The following is a 19,690-nucleotide window of genomic DNA, read 5'->3' as shown; positions in this document are numbered from 1 at the left end:
TGAATAAGATTTCATGTTGCTAAAACACTGTCAGTTCCACTTTAAACAATAAGGCACATGAGGCAGTGCTATATATTGAATACTGGAAGGTATTCTGTACTGTGATACAGAACTGGTCATCCATTCTAAACAAAATGGTGGCTACGCAGGCTGGATAACGTTCTTGTCACTTGCTAGCTAATTAGCAAACTTCAGCTAACTCATTCACGTCAAACATTGACACAGTTTTTTTCCCTCGTATAACTAGGCAAGTCAGTTAAGAACATTCTTATTTACAATGATGGCCTACCCCAGCCAAACCCTGTCCTAAACCGGATGATGCTGGGCCAATTGTGCGCTGCCCTATGGGACTCCCGATTACCTGCGGTTGTGATACAGCCTCAGGATCAAACCTGGGTCTGTAGTGACGCCTCTAGCACTGCAATGCAGTGCCTTGGACCTCTGCGCCACTCGGGCCCCCCCAATGACACTACACAAGCTGCATTTGAGTTTGTTTGATCATTTTATCTATTGCCATTTTCTTGGACATGTCCCATAATAATGACGTTGATGCATGATTTCAACTGGCTCAGATAAAGTTAGAGTGAACAGTGCCCAGACCAGATTATGTATGTTCTTCAGAGATCAAAACTCAACAGTGAAATGTTTCCAGACAGGCAGACCTCAAGGTTCATATTAACCTCTGCTTTACCAAACTAAATACTATACTGGAAGCAAGGAGGGATAATGTGAGTTGATATAAATACACAAGATGATTCAGACAGCTACATGAACATGATAGTATGTAATAATTTGGGAATCATTTTCAGATGGAACTGTTAGCAGGCATAGGTGTGTGTGACGGCCAATACAGCAAGGCTTGGAACGCTGCTCATCCAATCAGTATTCCCTTTATAAACTGGGTGGTTCGAGCCCTGAATGCTGATTGCCGTTGTGCCCAAGAACAACCCTTAGCCGTGGTATATTGGCCATATACCACACCTCCTCGGGCCTTACTGCTTAAATAACTTATGGTACAGTATGTCAGCATGGTAGAATTCAATGGCTATAGTTCATTCTTACATGTTCTATGTTTGAGCTGCTTTTGAAAGCAAAAGTCAAATTGAAAACAGTACAGGCATTGTTGAATTAGATTGTCATAATAGCAAGCTAGTACTGATGGTTAAGTTAGCTAAACTGGCAAGTCTGTTTGGTTACCAAGGCAACTTCAGCAGCGGTTGAATACATTTCTTGCTGCAAATGTGTTAAATTATAGCCATGGTATAAGAAGGATAATCAACCTGTGTCTTTATGCTTTCTCTGAAAACTAATGCAACTCTTTGGAAGGTTAGTTCCACCAAAGATTTTTATAACTAAACCAATAGCCCACAGCCTGTCGTTTCCAATGGGAACACGAGTCATAGTGGGCAGAACAAGCAAGAAGATGGGCAGAACCCAAAGGGTAAAGTCTCTGTGCCACTCTGTTCATATGATTCTAGTTTGGGGAACAGAAAACTGTATTGAGATCAAATGTTTCATTGATGAGAAAATGTGCAGAATCCAAAATCCATCTCACGCCATCTTCTCCCACTGCCGGCCAATGGGCTTCCTCTCGTTACCATATTTGGTAGTGAGTGGAAACGCCAAGCGGATGCTTCACGTTCATACATCCAGTGAACTATCCGTCACATTGTTCTGTGGTTCCACTCAGCTAGCTCGTCGTGGAACACCTTCCATGTCACTCATTATTTTCCATAGAATGCATAGCCTTATCCCTTACTTATGTGACAGGGAACTTGTGATTGTTTTTTGCCTACTTTTGAAGAAAGTTAATGCTTTATTCTGATATTTCTCCATTGATCTCTGTCAATTCTAGGCAGGGAAAATTGTCCTGAATCCATACCAAGTACAGATTGATGTTCCTGTTGCCATGGCAATGCAAGTTGCAACTCAGAAAAGGAGGAATATGGTTTAGTTTACTTCATTGAATCCCTTTGGGAAGATTGTCTCCAAGTTTTTCTATAGTTGTCCCCATGTTGTGTTACTGTAAAGCACTCAGACACTGTGGATAAAAAAAGGGCTTTACAAAATGATTGATACAATTTTTATTAAATCAACAGGTCAATTTCATCCTCTTTCTGAACATCATCAAAATCCTGATACAGAAACTGAACCCTCGTCTGATCCAGTTCAATAACTCTGACCACTACAGGTGAGGTTGTTTTTTCTTCCATTGGGTGATACAAGAATGGAACGATATGGGGCTGATGATTTGATTGGGCAGTTCCAATGGGAAGTTACTGTCTGGAAAAGACAGGGGGAGACAATTATAGGATACAATCTAGATTATATCTACTGTTCCATCTATTATGATGTCTGTCTGCAACAGATAAATGGGAGATCTGAGTGAAGTCAACTTTCCAAGTCTCCATTTTGAGGAGAGAGACAGAGTCACCATAATCACTGACTGACTTAGTATTCTGAGTACCTTAAGCAATGCAGAAGTAGGTAATGAAGGTTGTTGCTCAGGCACATTCTGGGGTCACTGAAGTTCAGTCCATTTAGCCTACAAAGGGAAGCACAGCCGCGCGCTGCCCAGTGACACGAGCCTGCCAGGCGAGCTAATATTATGCTCGCTTCAAGGCGAATAACACTGAAACATGCATGAGAGCATCAGCAGTTCCTGACGACTGTGTGATCACGCTCTCCGTAGCCGATGTGAGTAAGACATTTAAACAGGTCAACATTCACGAGGCCACAGGGCCAGACGGATTACTAGGACATGTACTCCGATCATGCGCTGACCATTTGGCAAGTGTCTTCACTGACATTTTCAACCTCTCCCTGTCTCTCCGAGTCTGTAATACCAACATGTTTCAAGCAGACCACCATAGTGTTCTTGGGTACAGGGACAAAGGCAACCTGCCTAAATGACTACCAATCCATATGCACTCACCCCCAGGTGGTAAGGGTAGGTAATGACACATCCACCACGCTGATCCTCAACACAGGGGCCCCTGAGGGGTGTGTGCTCAGTCCCCTCCTGTACTCCCTGTTCACTCATGACTGCACGGCCAGGCACGGCTCCAACACTATCATCAAGTTTACCGATGACACATCAGTGGTAGGCCTGATCACCAACAACGATGAGACAGCCTATAGAGAGGAGGTCAGAGACCTGGTCGTGTGGTGCCAGAATAACAACCTATCCCTCAATGTGATCAAGACAAAGGAAATTATTGTGGACTACAGGAAAAGGAGGTCCGAGCACACCCCCATTCTCATCGACGGGGCTGTAGTGGAGCAGGTTGAGAACTTCAAGTTCCATGGTGTCCACATCACCAACAAACTAACATGGTCCAAGCACACCAAGACAGTCGTGAAGAGGGCACGACAAAACCTATTCCCCCTCAGGAGACTGAAAAGATTTGGCATGGGTCCTCAGATCCTCAAAAGGTTCTACAGCTGCACCATCGAGAGCATCCTGACTGGTTGCATCACTGCTTGGTATGGCAACTGTTCAGCCAACGACCACAAGGCACTAAACAGGGTAGTGTGTACGGCCCAGTACATCACTGGGGCCAAGCTTCCCGCCATCCAGCACCTCTACACCAGGCGGTGTCAGAAGAAGGCCCTAAAAATTGTCAAAGACACCAGCCACCCTAGTCATAGACTGCTCTCTGTTACCACACGGCAAGCGGTACCAGAGCGCCAAGTCTAGGTCCAAAAGGCTTAACAGCTACTATACCAAAGTGTTACCCAGACCCCTCTTTTACACTGCTACTGCTGCTCTCTGTTTATCATCTATGCATGGTCACATTATCTCTACCTACATGTACATTACATCAACTAACCGGTGCCCTCGCACACTGACTCACTGATATTTTACTGCTGCTGCTGTTATTTCACTGATATTTTACTGCTGCTGTTTAAGTACTTGTTACTTTTATTTTATATGTTTTTTACTTAAGTAAAAAATTGATAACCAACAAGTTAAGAAAAATGTGTTAAGGGCTTGTAAGTAAGCATTTCACTGTAAGGTCTACACCTGTTGTATTCAGCACGTGACAAATAATCTTTGATTTAGAGGATTACTGAAGGGAACGGCCTACTCAGTGGCTTGCCTGCTGCACATTGGCTGCTGTACATTTCAGCAATTAGAGAGAGAACGTGTACGAATTGTAAAGCACTTTTCATGTACACTGTTGGGTACTTTTAGAGAGTTCAGAAACAGGCCTCTTATGAAGAGCTCTGATGCAGTTTTAATGAGCTAAGAGGCTTCCTATACAGGCAAAACTGCATCAAACTTTGAACTGGAGTCAATTTACTTAAATTAACTGAAATCAAATGATCAGTTCATTTAAGTAAATTTCCATTCAGCTCACTTCAGTTCCTCTAGTTCATTTCATGTGGATGGTCTGTCTGCTACCTACTGTAATCATAGCTGGATTTCACTTCTAAAACGCACATAACAGGTGAAAACAATGGTGGAAAATCGACCTATTACTTACCTATCCAGTCTCTTGATATCCAGGAAGGAGAGTAGTCAAGGGCTGAAGGAAACATGTTTTTGTAATGTAATGCTTCCAATGTGGGCAAGGTCTAATTCACCACCTGGAACCTACACCACTTCACCACTCAAGAGGCTTGGTAGATGAATACCTTATTGGAGGGCAGTGCAGAGTAATTGACTAGAGCCTTGAAAGCCCTCATGCATATGTAGGCCCTATTATATTCTCAAAGGTCAGTGAAGTAGACTTTTAAAAAAGACATGAACACCTATAATATGATACCAGTATTTTCCCACTCGTAAATTACTTTGAAATGCATTCTTGTACACAATCACATTTACTCCAACATTTCGCTCCACCCGCTAAATTTGTATTTGATAAACATGAACACCCCCAGAGTTTATTACTCAAACGTATTTTCTCTTCCCTCTCTGCTAGACGGCTGACTAAGTCAACCCTGCTCCTCATCCCCCTCTTCGGGACCCCCTACATGGTGTTTAACTTCCTACCTGACTACTTCAATGTTAGCGTGCGCCTCTGGTTCGAGCTCTGCATGGGGTCCTTTCAGGTACTCTGATCCACACACACACACCAGGATTTCCGATGGAAAATGTGGGCTCCGGACACTTGACCGGAAGCCTTTACATTTACTGGTCATTTAAGAAATGTACCGGATCCATATTGGTTGGGCAACCTGAGGGGCATCCACTCACTGTGCTCAAAATTCCAGAAGTCACATTTACTTTATGGAAATTCATCTTAACACAAAATATAACAGCGTGCGGCATTCTAACCGAATTCTGATGAGCAATTTGAAGACGTTAGAATAAATAGGTGGGGCATCTATAAAGATAGGGAAGCTAGAAGTTCCCTAAATAGCTTACTCCTCTATACATAAACAAATATAATCATTCAAAATAGACTACTACACCAGAAAGCATGATTTGGCCACAGAGGATCATTGGCTTATTTTTTAAAAAAAGCTGCCGATTCTTTTAGATCGCATAGCCTACAGTCTGAAGGGCATGCAATTTGGCCAGAGCGCTCGGCAAATACCAAATAGAAAAACAGTTTGGAAAGCGAAATGGCTATTACAGTAAATATAAGAATGAAAAGACTCGGCCTTTTAATAAGCAAAATTCGCAATTTAATTGAGCGAAAAGTAGCCTCTTATTGGCACCAGCAGAGAACATCGGCTATGCCCCCCTCGGCGAGTGAAGCCTGTCTAGTTGCCTATGCGAGTTTCAATTTACCATTTGAAGAAAAAAGAGTATTTTTACACACCAATGCTTTTAGAATCTTATTGAAGCACGTTTCACTCTCGATACAGCGACTGCTATTTCAATCAATGAATAGGCATTATTTCACAATGGATTTTTTCCCCATCTTCTCCTGGACAATAGACCGGTGCCAATTTAATTAATCTGTTTTTATTTTTAATAGATTAAAAGCCAGCCATTACCGGCTAAAGAAAACACTGACACAGTCTTATGAAGTGGGTATGTTGCCTCAAAATGTGTTGTGGCATGTACATCGTATGTAATGAATATTTATATAAATCTAATTTACATAAATTATTCCTGGGATGGATAGCACTTTTACAGCCTGTAAAAAAAAGGCATCAGAATATTAAAAAAGAGCAGTTACTTACATGAACAATTCTCAAGCTATGTAAAGCCTGATAATTATAGCATATTCGTTTTTCATTTGGCCTTTTACATAACTTATAAAAAATCTGATCAAATAAAATTGGATAACATCCCCAAAAATGTTTTCAAGCTATCACTTGATCTGCCCAATCATGCCCTCTAGAATGCTCCTCTCCCTCTGTAAGATCAAGTGCTTGATAGAGGGAGACAGCCCGGGCTAGTGGACCAGACAGCTCCGTAGAAACACTTGATTGTCAATATTTTATCCAAGGTCACATGAGGCTAGGGTCTGATCACTTCCAAAACAATGGTCATGTGGTTTGGTAAAAAGAATGCCTTTTTTCCCCACCAGTGTGATTACTACTTCTGAGGGTTTAGAGCTTGAGGTAGTCACCTCATACAAGTACTTGTGAGTATGGCTAGACAGTACTCTTAGCACATAGCCAAGCCGCAGGCTAAGATTAAATCTAGACTTGGCGTCCTCTAACTTAATTGTTCCTTTTTTACCTCAGCTGCCAAACTAACCCTGATTCAGAACGGAGTGCTCGGTTTGGGGTGTAGGCTTTGAGCACAGCCTGAAGGTAGGGAGGAGAAGTTCCTCTTGTTGCTCAGTAGTCAAGCACCATGGTCTCGTACTAGATGTGAGCATCGATTGGAAGCCAGTGGAGTGTGCGGAGGAGCGGGTGCCATGGGAGAAAAGTAGTAGAGTGTCAACCGCATAGCAGTGATAGGAGAGACCATGTGAGGATGATAGGAGAGACCATGTGAGGATGATAGGAGAGACCATGTGAGGATGATAGGAGAGACCATGTGAGGATGATAGGAGAGACCATGTGAGGATGATAGGAGAGACCATGTGAGGATGATAGGAGAGACCATGTGAGGATGATAGGAGAGACCATGTGAGGATGATAGGAGAAACCATGTGAGAATGATAGGAGAGACCATGTGAGGATGATAGGAGAGACCATGTGAGGATGATAGGAGAGACCATGTGAGGATGATAGGAGAGACCATGTGAGGATGTGAGAAGAGGACTCCTGTGTGGCTCAGTGGGTAGAGCATGGCACTTGCAATGCCAGGGTTGTGGGTTCAATTCCCACAGGGGACCTGAGCCCTGGGGGACACCAGTAGTGAGAGTATATGGAGCAGACACAGATCTTCTCCATGTCACCTGGTAGAAGTGGCCTGCGAGGTAGGATGCAGAGCCAGGGTGGCGAGGAGGTTCTGATGGTTCACTGTGTTGAAGGCAGGAGGATGAGGAAAGAGAGTTGCCTTTGGCAGTGCGGAGAGCCTCCATGACACAGAAGGCCGGTCTCAGTTGAGTGACCTGTCTTGAAGTTACATTCAAGAAGATTGTGTTTTGGAAAGAAAATAGAGAAGGTCTGTAGGTTTTCACATCAGATGAGTTGATGGAAGGGAGCCTTGTGAGTTTCTCGAGGGGAGCGACTCAGGACATTTTGAAGTCTGAGGGGAAGCAGCCAGTGGTCAGAAATGAGCTGATGAGGGAAGTGAGGAATGGGAGGTTTCCAGACATGGTCTGGAGGAGGGTATGGGGTCGAGCGGGCAAGTTGTCGGATGGCCAGACCTCACTAGTCGCAGGATTTCATCTGGAGAGAGGGGAGAAAGAGGTCAAGGCATATGGTAGTTCTGTTTGAGTGGGACTATTGGACTCAATAGGCTGAGTGATTGAGGAGTGGATGTTGTCAACCTTCTTTCAAAGTGGTTGACAAAGTCGTCAGTAGAGAGGGAGGGGGTGGAGGATTAAGGAGGGAGGAGAAGGTGGAAAGAGGGTTGGAGGCAGAAGCCTGCAATTTAGATTGAGAAGGTAGCTTTACCAGCACATACAGAGGAAGAGAAGGTAGAGAGAGACTGAAAGGATGATAGGACCTCCGGAAGTTTAGTTTTTCCTCCATTTTTCGGTCATCTGCCCGAAGCCCTGTTCAGTAAGCTTGCAATGAGTCACTCAGCCACGAAGCAGGAGGGAAGGTCCGATCCGGCTGGGAGGAAACCGTGCGAATCATAGGATGCGGAAAGGAAGGAGAGTAGGGTCGAAGAGGCAGAATCAGGAGATAGGAAGGAAAAGGATTTATCAGAAGGGAGAGATGATAGGATAGAAGAGGAGAGAGTAGTGGGAGAGAGAGCGAAGATTGCGATGGCTCATGACCATCTGGGTAGGGGCTGAGTGGTTAGGGTTGGAGGAAAGGGAGACAAAGAAAACAAGGTAGGGATCAGAGACCTGGGGGATGGGGGGGGTTGCAGTGAGGTTAGTAGGTGAATAGCCTCTTGTAAAGATCTGGTCAAGTGTATTGCCTGCCTTGTGAGTTGGAGGCGATTGGGAAAGGGTGAGGTCAAGGGGCAAAGAGGGGAAAGAGAGTTGGAAAGAAATTAATCGGTAAGGTTGAAGTTGCAAAGTAAGAAGTGTGGTGAGCCATTGTCAGGAAATTTGCTTAAAGGTGTCAAGCTCATTGAGGAACTCCCCAAGGGCACCTGGTTGGTGATAGATGACGACAATGGATAATGTTAAGCTTGAGTGGACAAATGACAGCGACGGCATGGAATTCACATGAGATGGAGGTGAGAGAGGGAGAAAACATAAAATCTCCAGTTAAGAGAAATGAATAGCCCTGTGCCATCACTGCGACGCCCAGATGCTCTTGGACTATGAGAGAAAACGTGGTCAGAGAGCAGCAGTGTTCTCTGGGTCTCCATCAGGGCCAAACAAGTAAAGGGAGTGAAGGGCAGCATAGGGTGAGATGAACTATGTGTTCTTGACCGTAGATCGGCAGTTCCAAATGCTGCCAGAGAACTTGAATTCCACATGGGTTGTGTGCACAGGGTACACTAAGAGTTGCAGCCAAGGGGTGGGAAACGTTTGTAAAGCCTGCAGGGAGAGGAGCGAACAGGTATAGAACACACACACACACACACACACCCCCAAAGCTACAAAAGAGCAAAATGAGAATCTGTAAATAACTTTGTAAGATATTCAAATGAGATAATGGTGGGTAGCCTCCCTCTCCTTCCTTCATTATAACTCTGCAGAACCATCTTTGTTTCGGCGACGGTCTTAGTTTTTCCGACGAGACTGACACGATTTACAGCTGCCGCTGAGAAACCAGGGGAGACTGAAGAACTAACACTAATTACTAATTGCCAAGCACAGGTGGAGAGCACACCTCCCTGTACTAATTGCTGATTGCCTAGGAGAGTAGAAACCATTCCCCCCCAATAAAGTCACTGATTACCAAAACAAGTCACAAATTGCCCTGCCCGTTGATTCTGGTGAATGTGTCAACAATCATCTGCAAGTTATGAGCAGTCAGCAGTTCACACCACAAGTATGCAACTGGGGAGACATACAGCACTTAAAGCAGATGGCCCTAGATAGCAAAAAGACTACTAGACAGCAGATAAAGACAACAATTATACTTATCAAATATAGAAAAATAAACCGTTAGGCAACTATGAGAAACAGGAATAAACGATCATAAATGAGCTCTAATACAGGCTTTGTTCATGGGAAGAGTGCAAAATAGCTGAGAACTGATTCGTGCCACGTCTTTAGGTTGTAAAGGCGACAGGAAAAGCAGGAGAGTTTAGACAGTGCCTGCGTCCCAAATGGCGCCCTATTATAGTGCCCTACTTTTGACCAGATCCCTAGTGCACTATGTTGGGAATACAACCAGTCTCATCAACTAGTTCAACACTAGCATAGCTTACAGCGAGCTCATTAACAAGCACGATACATATTTGCGGTCGTTCAGCTGTTGACGCTATGGCTGAATCTGTGCAGCAATATATAATATACATTTTATGTCTTTATGTACAATTATACTTGCAACAATTATACTTCACAATTATACTTCTCTTATATTTTGAGAACATCTGGGTACTTAAAATCTATAAATATTGAGTTATTGATTATATATCCTCTGTCTTGTAGGGGCTGATAGTAGCGATCCTCTACTGCTTTCTCAATGAAGAGGTGAGTAGCCTTCACTAACGTTCCAACAATAATAAACACCAACCATTCTGCTCTCTAAATGTTGCTTTGATATAAATCAGAAGCTAATAATGTAATATAAGCCATTGAGCAGATGCTTGTAGCCAAAGCAACTTACACAAGTGTTTTAGGTGTTATTAACATGGGTTACCATGGATTCCGGGTTATTAACATGGGTTATAATGGATCCCGGGGTTATTAACATGGGTTACCATGGATCCCGGGGTTATTAACATGGGTTACCATGGATCCCGGGGTTATTAACATGGGTTACCATGGATCCCGGGGTTATTAATATGGGTTGCCATGGATCCCGGGGTTGTCTCTGGAACACTCTTCACATTTCCTGAAAAATCGAATGACAAGACCTGCCAAATAAATACAACATCCCCAATGTCGCACCAATGCAATTCCACAAAAATATGCAACATTGCTCCAGGGTCACAGTCAATCATGTTTGATCCCTGGCTGTGAACCCACTCTCCGAGGGTGTCTCAGGGGGAGTGGGATGTGGAACAAACACATAATGTTTGATCCCTGGCCGTGAACCCACTCTCCGAGGGTGTCTCAGGGGGAGTGGGATGTGGAACAAACACATAATGTTTGATCCCTGGCCGTGAACCCACTCTCCGAGGGTGTCTCAGGGGGAGTGGGATGTGGAACAAACACATAATGTTTGATCCCTGGCCGTGAACCCACTCTCCGAGGGTGTCTCAGGGGGAGTGGGATGTGGAACAAACACATAATGTTTGATCCCTGGCCGTGAACCCACTCTCCGAGGGTGTCTCAGGGGGAGTGGGATGTGGAACAAACACATAATGTTTGATCCCTGGCCGTGAACATACTCTCTGAGGGTGTCTCAGGGGGGGTGGGATGTGGAACAAACACATAATGTTTGATCCCTGGCCGTGAACCCACTCTCCGAGGGTGTCTCATAATACATGCACATGTGTGAAATAGGACAAATGTTAGCACCCACCCACCTGCTGCCCGTATGAGAGCTTTGGGAGAGAATGTGTGATCAACAAACAGTATGACAGTAGAGATGATCCCCGTTAAGATACCTTGATATTTAGACAATTTCCACACTCTTCACCCCCCCTCCCCCCCCCGTTATTCATGAGCTGATCTGCCATCTGTATAATCATCAACTTGATTTTGCCAAATATAGGATATATTCTGTCATTTGTTAAAGGAGGTTATCTAGCAAGCTTAGCAACTTTGGTTTGACTGCCATTACAAATGTTGTATGATTGGAAAATGCTATACTCTGGTTGTGCTCTGTGTCGAAATGCGCTGAATTAATTGAGAAACATGATAACGCTATGAATCTATGAAAGGCCTGTTTTGCAATTCACAACAATGTCATTGGTGATCAAATATATTTAGCAATGCATGATAGTTGCTCTATCAGTTTAATTTGCTCTGAAATCTTTACATAGTGGCGCAGTCAAGCCGATATGGGCTCTCCCCTCTTATTTGGGGAGAGCCCATAGTGACCACATCTTGGTTTTAAATGGTGTAGATGGGGCACATCTGATTTTTGGGGTATTTTCCGAGACTCTAGAGATAAATTTGAATTATTCCCGGTATTGAAACTTGGTAGATTTTCGGGAAAATATTCATCCCTACTGAGTTTACACCGAGTGCTTAGAAATCAGTTCATTTGACCCCAGCTGGGTTTTTTGCAGATGTGCACCACTTAAGGACTAGCTTGTGTAATTCAGCAATGAAACTCAGTGCTGCTGTATATAGAAACTCACAATAGTCAATACGTGATTTATTTTTTCCAATTAATTTCTTTCATTCGTTTGTTAATTCGTTCATTTATTCATCCATCCAATCATTTTCAACAACACTAAAAACTGGCTGTCGTGATCTGAAGTATCTCCTACAATGTATGTGGTGATGTAATCTGAGGTCTTTGTGTGTGTGCATTTAGATCCTATTAAATTACTAGAGGGGATATGTCATAAAGTTCCATAATGGTGCGAAAATGGCAGCCATCTTGGTCAAGAAGAAATTCCAAACCAGTCTAATTGGATTGAATGGCAGTAGAGGCATAGGTGATGCATTCCCTGCTTTTACTTATGCAGGAAAATAAAAATAAGGCATTTAATATATCCAAAATTGTGTAATGGAATTATAATCAACCTGTCGTATAATTATAAATACAGTTTATATGGGTTTTATACACTTTCTGTATAAATAGCCTCTAAAATATATGTAAACAGACCATAAATGTTTTAGATACTGTTTTCTTGGAAATCTGTGAGTGGTGTTATATGATACAATATCAGTACTTGTTGCATTTACAACTGGGCTGTCCTATCATCAACTGTTTTGAGCCAGTGTGTAGCTGGGGATTGACTTTGAATGGAATGTTGGCATATTGGCAGTTAATTTGAAAAATGTATGGAATCATATAGTATTCTAATTCCTAATTCTATGGGTGTGTATCTGTTTGTATCAGGTCCAAAAGGAAATCCATATGAGGTGGCTGAGGTGGCAGGATAACAGCAACGGAGTGGTTCTGCCCGGTGCCAAGGGAAGTCAAATGGACACACATTTCTAGGGCCACATTCTTCATCCACCTCCTCCTCCTCCTCCTCCTCCTTTCTCCAACCTCTATATGTGTGTCTTGCGGCGGGGTTGGAATAAACCAGAAGTTTCCATTGGACAACGGTCATATTCTTCTTCAAATTCCTGTGGCCTCCACACATTGCTTATATATTTTTAGAAGGAGAGGGTGCTGTACATTGTGTCCCTAAAGTATACAATGTCCTCTCTTCCCATCATCACAATCTCATTGCTAAAGGGACCACCACTGGGTTCATCCATTGTGTCCAGCTCAAGATGAACTGTGCAACAGCACTGTGAAATGCCCTTCCTTCTCCTCCTCCTCTTCAGTATCATCTATGGTTAAGTTACAGAGAAGCCTGTCTCTGAGGTACTATACCATCAAGGATTGTATCCCAATTCGTATTGGGACAGCAAATAAAGTGTTGATGTTTTTTTTTTTAACAAAACAAAGTTCAAAAATCATTTAGACTGGAAAATAGAGGGTTTTATGTATCAAACGTGTCCCTGTTTTTCATGCTTTATGGGAATATTGTCTTGTAGCTTTCTCTCTGTGTTTCAGTGCCTCTGTGTTTGTTTAGCTCTCTTTCTCTGTGTTTTGCTCTCTCTCTTTCTCTGTGTTTTGCTCTCTCTCTCTGTGTGTTTAGCTCTCTCTCTTTCTCTGTGTTTTGCTCTCTCTCTCTCTGTGTGTGTTTAGCTCTCTCTCTTTCTCTGTGTTTTGCTCTCTCTCTTTCTGTGTGTTTTGCTCTCTCTCTTTCTCTGTGTTTTGCTCTCTCTCTCTCTGTGTGTGTTTAGCTCTCTCTCTTTCTCTGTGTTTTGCTCTCTCTCTTTCTCTGTGTTTTGCTCTCTCTCTCTCTGTGTGTGTTTTGCTCTCTCTCTTTCTCTGTGTTTTGCTCTCTCTCTTTCTCTGTGTTTTGCTCTCTCTCTTTCTCTGTGTGTGTTTTTCTCTTTCTCTGTGTGTGTGTTTAGCTCTCTCTCTTTCTCTGTGTGTGTTTTGCTCTCTCTCTTTGTGTGTGTGTGTTTTGCTCTCTCTCTTTCTCTGTGTTTTTAGCTCTCTCTTTCTCTGTGTGTGTTTTTCTCTTTCTCTGTGTGTGTGTTTAGCTCTCTCTCTTTCTCTGTGTGTGTTTTGCTCTCTCTCTTTGTGTGTGTGTGTTTAGCTCTCTCTCTTTCTCTGTGTGTGTTTAGCTCTCTCTCTTTCTCTGTGTGTGTTTAGCTCTCTCTCTTTCTCTGTGTGTGTTTTGCTCTCTCTCTTTGTGTGTGTTTTGCTCTCTCTCTTTCTCTGTGTGTGTGCGCATGCATGAATGCGTGTGTGTGTGTATGCATCCATGTCCTATTATCCAATGCTTTAGATTCTGAATACAGTATTAGGTCCCCTGGAGGCCCTTTCATTAGGCTTCTTGTGGCTATTGATGGGTAACGTGCAATGTATACAGGAGTACTGTGTGTCGAAGACAATTCTCCCCTGGAGGATATTAAAGTTCATCCTATCCTTTCCTATTGGCCGTAAGCATGAGAAATACACACATGTATGGGCTACAGTACATCACCACAGGATAATTCCTTAGCCTCTAACAGTGCCAAGAAATATGAAAAAAATAGGACCAATTCTGTTTGAATTAAGCTGTGTGGTTTAATGTGGGCTGAATGTTCTGTTTGAATAAAGCTGTGTGCTTTAATGTGGGCTGAATGTGATGTATAATACGACAGAATTAAAAATACTCAGAAATATATGGTGTCTCCTGAGATACAGCTACATTTATACTCAAACAGGTTACCACTGCAAATAAATGGCGTCTGCTAAGAGAATCAATTACATGTGCCCAATACAACAATGCAGTTGTTTAAGAAAATATTTAAGAAAATACCCCCCCCAAAAAGTAAGAGATAAGAATACCAAATAATTAAAGAGCAGCAGTAAATGACAATAGCGGGGCTATATACATGGGGGTACCGGTACAGAGTCAATGTGCAGGGGCACCTGTGTTGAGGTAATATGTAAATGTCGGTAGAGTTTTTAAAGTGACTAGATAATAACAGAGAGTAGCAGCAGCGTAGAAGAGAGAGAGAGGGGGGAGCATGCAAATAGTATGGGTATCCATTTGATTAGCTGTTCAGGAGTCTTATGGCTTGGGGGTAGAGGCTGTTTAGAAGCTTCTTGGACCTAGACTTTGTGCTCCGGTACCGCTTGCCGTGCTGTAGCAGAGAGAACAGTCTATGGCTGGGGTGGCTGGAGTCTTTGACAATTTTTAGGACCTTCCTAAGACAACGCCTGGTATAGAGGTCCTGGATGGCAGGAAGCTTGACCCCAGTAATGTACTGGGCCGTACGCACTACACTCTGTAGTGCCTTGCGGTCGGAGGCTGAACAGTTGTCATACCAGGCGGTGATGCAACCAGTTAGGATGCTCTCGATGGTGCAGCTGTAGAACCTTTTAAGGATCTGAGGACCCATGCCAAATCTTATCAGTCTCCTGAGGGGGAATAGGTTTTGTCGTGCCCTCTATACAACTGTCTTGGTGTGCTTGGACCATGGAACTTGACACTCTCAACCTGCCCCACTACAGCCCCGTCGATGTGAATGGGGGCGTGCTTGGTTCTCTTTTTCCTGTAGTCCACAATTATCTCCTTTGTCTTGATCAAGTTGAGGTTGTTGTCCTTGCACCACACGGCCAGGTCTCTGACCTCCTCCCTATAGGCTGTCTCATCGTTGTCGGTGATCAGGTTCTCACTCTACTATAAGATGGCCTTGAGGCTGCGTGACTATCAGCAGGTGCAGGCAGTTCTCAGCCTGAGAACTAAAGCAGTACATCTCCATTTACCCAGTACTTTTCCATCATTGTGCATTGCAAGCATACAAAGGTTATCACATATATACAGTAATCATGGCATTGGCATCATGAGATGCTCGCTTGAGGTAGAGTAAAACCTCTAGACTTCCTTAGATATCGTGCACCAGCTGTTGTTTACAAATATGCGTCCCTGTGTCTTACCAGAGACTGCTGTTAAATCCTGCCGATAGAGTGTATAACCCGCCAGCTGTATGTTCTTAATGTCGTTGTTCCTCCATGACTCGGTGAAACATAACATATTATAGTTTTAATGTCCTGTTGGTAGGATATACATGCTTTCAGTTCATCCTATTTATTTTCCAGCGATTGAACGTTAGCTAGCAGTACAGAGGGCAAAGGCAGATTAGCCACTCGTTGCCTGATCGTCACAAGGCACCCTGATCTCTTTCCGCAAAATCTCTGTTTCATTCTCCAGCGAATGACGTGGATGAGGGCCTGTTCGGGTGTTTGGAGTATATCCTTCCTGTCTGACTCATTAAAGAAAAACTATTTGTCCAATTTGGGGTGAACAATCTCTATTCTGATGTCCAGAAGCTCTTTTCAGGCATAAGAGATGGTAGCATCAACATTATGTACAAAAGAAGTTACGAATAATGCAAAAAAATATATATAAAAAAATAGCACGGTTGGTTAAGAGCCAGTAATACAGCAGACATCCCCTCCGGTGCCATCACAACAACAATTCACATTTCTGCAGAAATGTGTCAAATTAATCCGCAATAGGCTAATTCCTGCAGGAGGAATTTATGCATCTATGCTATGCTTTATAACTCACCCTGACTATCAGGTTTAAAATCATTAGTGTATCTGGTGCCTCTCTCGTTCAACTGACTCACTGACTAGGCAGCGGCTCCCTCTGTGGGCTGTAACAACCACAACACCCCTTGACACAGATTATCCATTATATTTACCAGATTCTCTAGCCAACCCAGTATCACAGATTGTGAAATAGGCACAAATTGCTCATTGGAAATTCATGACAGGCACACAAAATGTAAAAACACTTTGTGTGCAGTATACAATGTTGTATGCATTGAATTTCAATCTCACAGATAAAGAAATTAGGTTATGAGTGAGGTTGGCCAGGTGTATAATGCCACTAGACAACTTTACTGATTAACTGAGTGATTCATTGGGACAGGCAATTCATAACTGCATAGCTTTTGCAGAAACTATTTTCACAAACGTTTTATTTTATAACAATGTGTGTATTGTTGTGATTGCATTGTGTTGAATATAAACAAATCATACAACTATCTGTACGTCACAACGTACATGTAGAGCTAGCTAGAGCACATATGATTTAGTATTCAATAAATTACTTGCATACAACTGCTTACACAAAATTACTTTTCATGTTTCTAGTGGTTGTGGTAACTGTGGTGGTGCAAAATTAGATTTCACCTCCCCCATCTAGTTGCAGCCATGCAGTCCTTGGCAACACTGGCAGACTGCCCAAAAGCTTCCTGCGCTCATGATGAAGTTGTTGCTCGTGCTGCTCCATTACTAGTGCACAGGCAAAATAGTCCCAGCAACGCATCTATCACACCTACAGCATCTTGAGCAAAATGGTAATCATCTGGATATGTGTGCACCAAAAGTTCAACATTCACCTTCTGCTACCATTTTTGTCAAGTCCTCTATGCATACAGTTTGAGGCATACAGTTTGAGACATACAGTTTGAGGCATACAGTTTGAGGCATTCATTTGATAAAGCCAATGTTTGCACCACACAGAACGCACTGCAACTGCCTCTGCAACACAATGTTGAAAGGCAAATGCAGCGTTCCATTGGAAATGTATGTACTTCTGGTGTACCAAAATGCAATGACTCTATCGGTAACTAGCAAGATGGCAGCTACCACAAAACGGTGTATGCGTTGAAAACAACTGTCGGCCATCTTGGATGCTGTCTTGGATACCAGTTCTTTATACCTCAGTGATGGCGTAGCAGTGAAGACGTGTTTTTTTAATACTTTTGCTTTTTTTTCCATATTTTTTGTATATATATTTCAATTTATTTTCAATCTCTTTTCGATTTTTAATTCGATTATACCTTCCGGTAACCTGCCTCACCCAATGTGATACGGAATCGCTATTATTTTCAATTTTAGAACACATTCAAGAACCTCCAGAAGCTAACCAGCTAATTAGCTACAAGCTATTTAGTCATTGTTAGCCACTGCTAGCGGCTTTTACTTTCTGCACAGATACCAGCCATGTTTTTAGCCTGGATAATACTCGCTAGTCTACCAGTATCGGACTGTCTATCCACAACAACGCCGGATTCCTGCCGTAATCCCTGGACCACTACTTCTGATCTTCACAGCTAGCTAACAGCTAGCTTGCATTCACCGTGGCACCGAAGCTATCCCTGAGGCCCACCACCCACCTCCCGAACCCCACTCATACACGGCTAGAGCCCAATACTCCACCGGATCCTTGCTGTAAACTCTGGACCTTGGCACCGGATCACCGCTGCTACCGATTGGCTATAGTGGCTAATGACACTGCCACGAAGCTAGCACCAGTTAACCGTGTTAGCCGTGAGCCAGGCGCATCTCCCGGCTAGCAAACAAAATTCTACATTGCCATCTGGCTTGGATTCTCTGTCGACACGGCGCCCCGCCGCACCACCACGACTGGTCTGACAATTGTTGATGAATAACAATATGAGAAACGAGATCAAGTTGAGACTCTGGCAAGGCGGAGTAAAGGCCGTTTATTCAAGCGTAATGATATTTGGCAAAACGTGCTGCACGGCCCCTTTTCGTCTGTTCTTATGGAACCGTCAGAAAAAGAGAGACCGGACACATGTCGGACAGTTCATTTTATACATTGAAATGACGTAGGTAGATTCTGGTAGTCCTGGCTTCTGGTAGGTTGCTTGTAGATGATAGACAGTCTCCTCCAGCCTGGTGTCAGTATCCCATTGGTTCTCGACAGAGTTCTTTGTCTTTGGAGCCCATCCAGAAGGGGAGGGGCTGCGTGTGAGTATGTGTGTGCGTTCCTGTCTTGGCAAGTCTGTGTGTCCTTTCAGTGAAAATACGTTGCTATGTGTTGTCTCAGTTATAGCAATGCAAGCTAGTCATTTGCATAGAAAATAGCACTTCATTACACAATGAATACTCCATCCGCTGTGCCTTCAACCGGCCTCCGCCGGAGCAGACGCTCCTACTATCCCCGGGCTACTAACTTTAAACGCCGTGTCGCCCGCATGCTAGCGTAGTGGCGGCTTCCCTGTTCCATCTACTGCTGCCCTCTGGACACTATAATCACTTGGCTACATAGCTGATGCCTGCTGGACTGTCCATTAATCACGGTACTCCATTCTGTTTATTTATTTTTATCTGTCGGCCCCAGCCGCGAACTCAGGCTCTGTGTGTAGTTAATCTGACCCTCTCTGCCTAGTCATCACCATTTTACCTGCTGTTGTTGTTTTAGCTGATTAGCTGTTGTTGTCTCACCTGTTGTTTTAGCTAGCTCTCCCAATCAACACCTGTGATTACTTTATGCCTCGCTGTATGTCTCTCTCAAATGTCAATATGTTTACAATGGAGCCCCTAGTTCCACTCTTCATACCTCCTTTGTCCCACCTCCCACACATGCCGTGACCTCACCCATTACAACCAGCATGTCCAGAGATACTACCTCTCTTATTATCACCCAGTGCCTGGGCTTACCTCTGCTGTACCCGCACCCCACCATACCCCTGTCTGCACATTATGCCCTGAATATATTCTACCATGCCCAGAAATCTGCTCCTTTTATTCTTTGTCCCCAACGCTCTAGGCGACCAGTTTTGATAGCCTTTAGCCGCACCCTCATACTACTCCTCCTCTGTTCCGCGGGTGATGTGGAGGTAAACCCAGGCCCTGCATGTCCCCAGGCACCCTCATTTGTTGACTTCTGTGATCGAAAAAGCCTTGGTTTCATGCATGTCAACATCAGAAGCCACCTCCCTAAGTTTGTTTTACTCACTGCTTTAGCACACTCTGCTAACCCTGATGTCCTTGCCGTGTCTGAATCCTGGCTCAGGAAGGCCACCAAAAATTCTGAGATTTCCATACCCAACTATAACATTTTCCGGTCAAGATAGAACTGCCAAAGGGGGAT

At 43.6% G+C, this 19,690-nt stretch overlaps 1 protein-coding gene across 2 annotated transcripts in view; it reads left to right on the top strand.

The window, feature by feature from the left end:
* The window catches only part of LOC112246713 (growth hormone-releasing hormone receptor-like), a 44,137-nt gene extending 30,771 nt beyond the window's left edge, over positions 1–13,366 (top strand). For both annotated transcript variants that reach the window (XM_042322984.1, XM_024415213.2), the window contains exons 10-13: positions 2,100–2,191; positions 4,929–5,058; positions 10,086–10,127; positions 12,619–13,366. In XM_042322984.1, coding sequence (XP_042178918.1) covers positions 2,100–2,191; positions 4,929–5,058; positions 10,086–10,127; positions 12,619–12,720 — 366 coding nt within the window. In that variant the 3' untranslated portion in view covers positions 12,721–13,366. The remainder of the gene's footprint in view (positions 1–2,099; positions 2,192–4,928; positions 5,059–10,085; positions 10,128–12,618) is intronic.
* Positions 13,367–19,690: the final 6,324 nt, after the last annotated feature.

The sequence above is a fragment of the Oncorhynchus tshawytscha genome, linkage group LG06, assembly GCF_018296145.1.
Source record: "Oncorhynchus tshawytscha isolate Ot180627B linkage group LG06, Otsh_v2.0, whole genome shotgun sequence".
NCBI lineage: Eukaryota > Metazoa > Chordata > Actinopteri > Salmoniformes > Salmonidae > Oncorhynchus > Oncorhynchus tshawytscha.
This window is presented reverse-complemented; position numbering and strand designations above follow the sequence as displayed.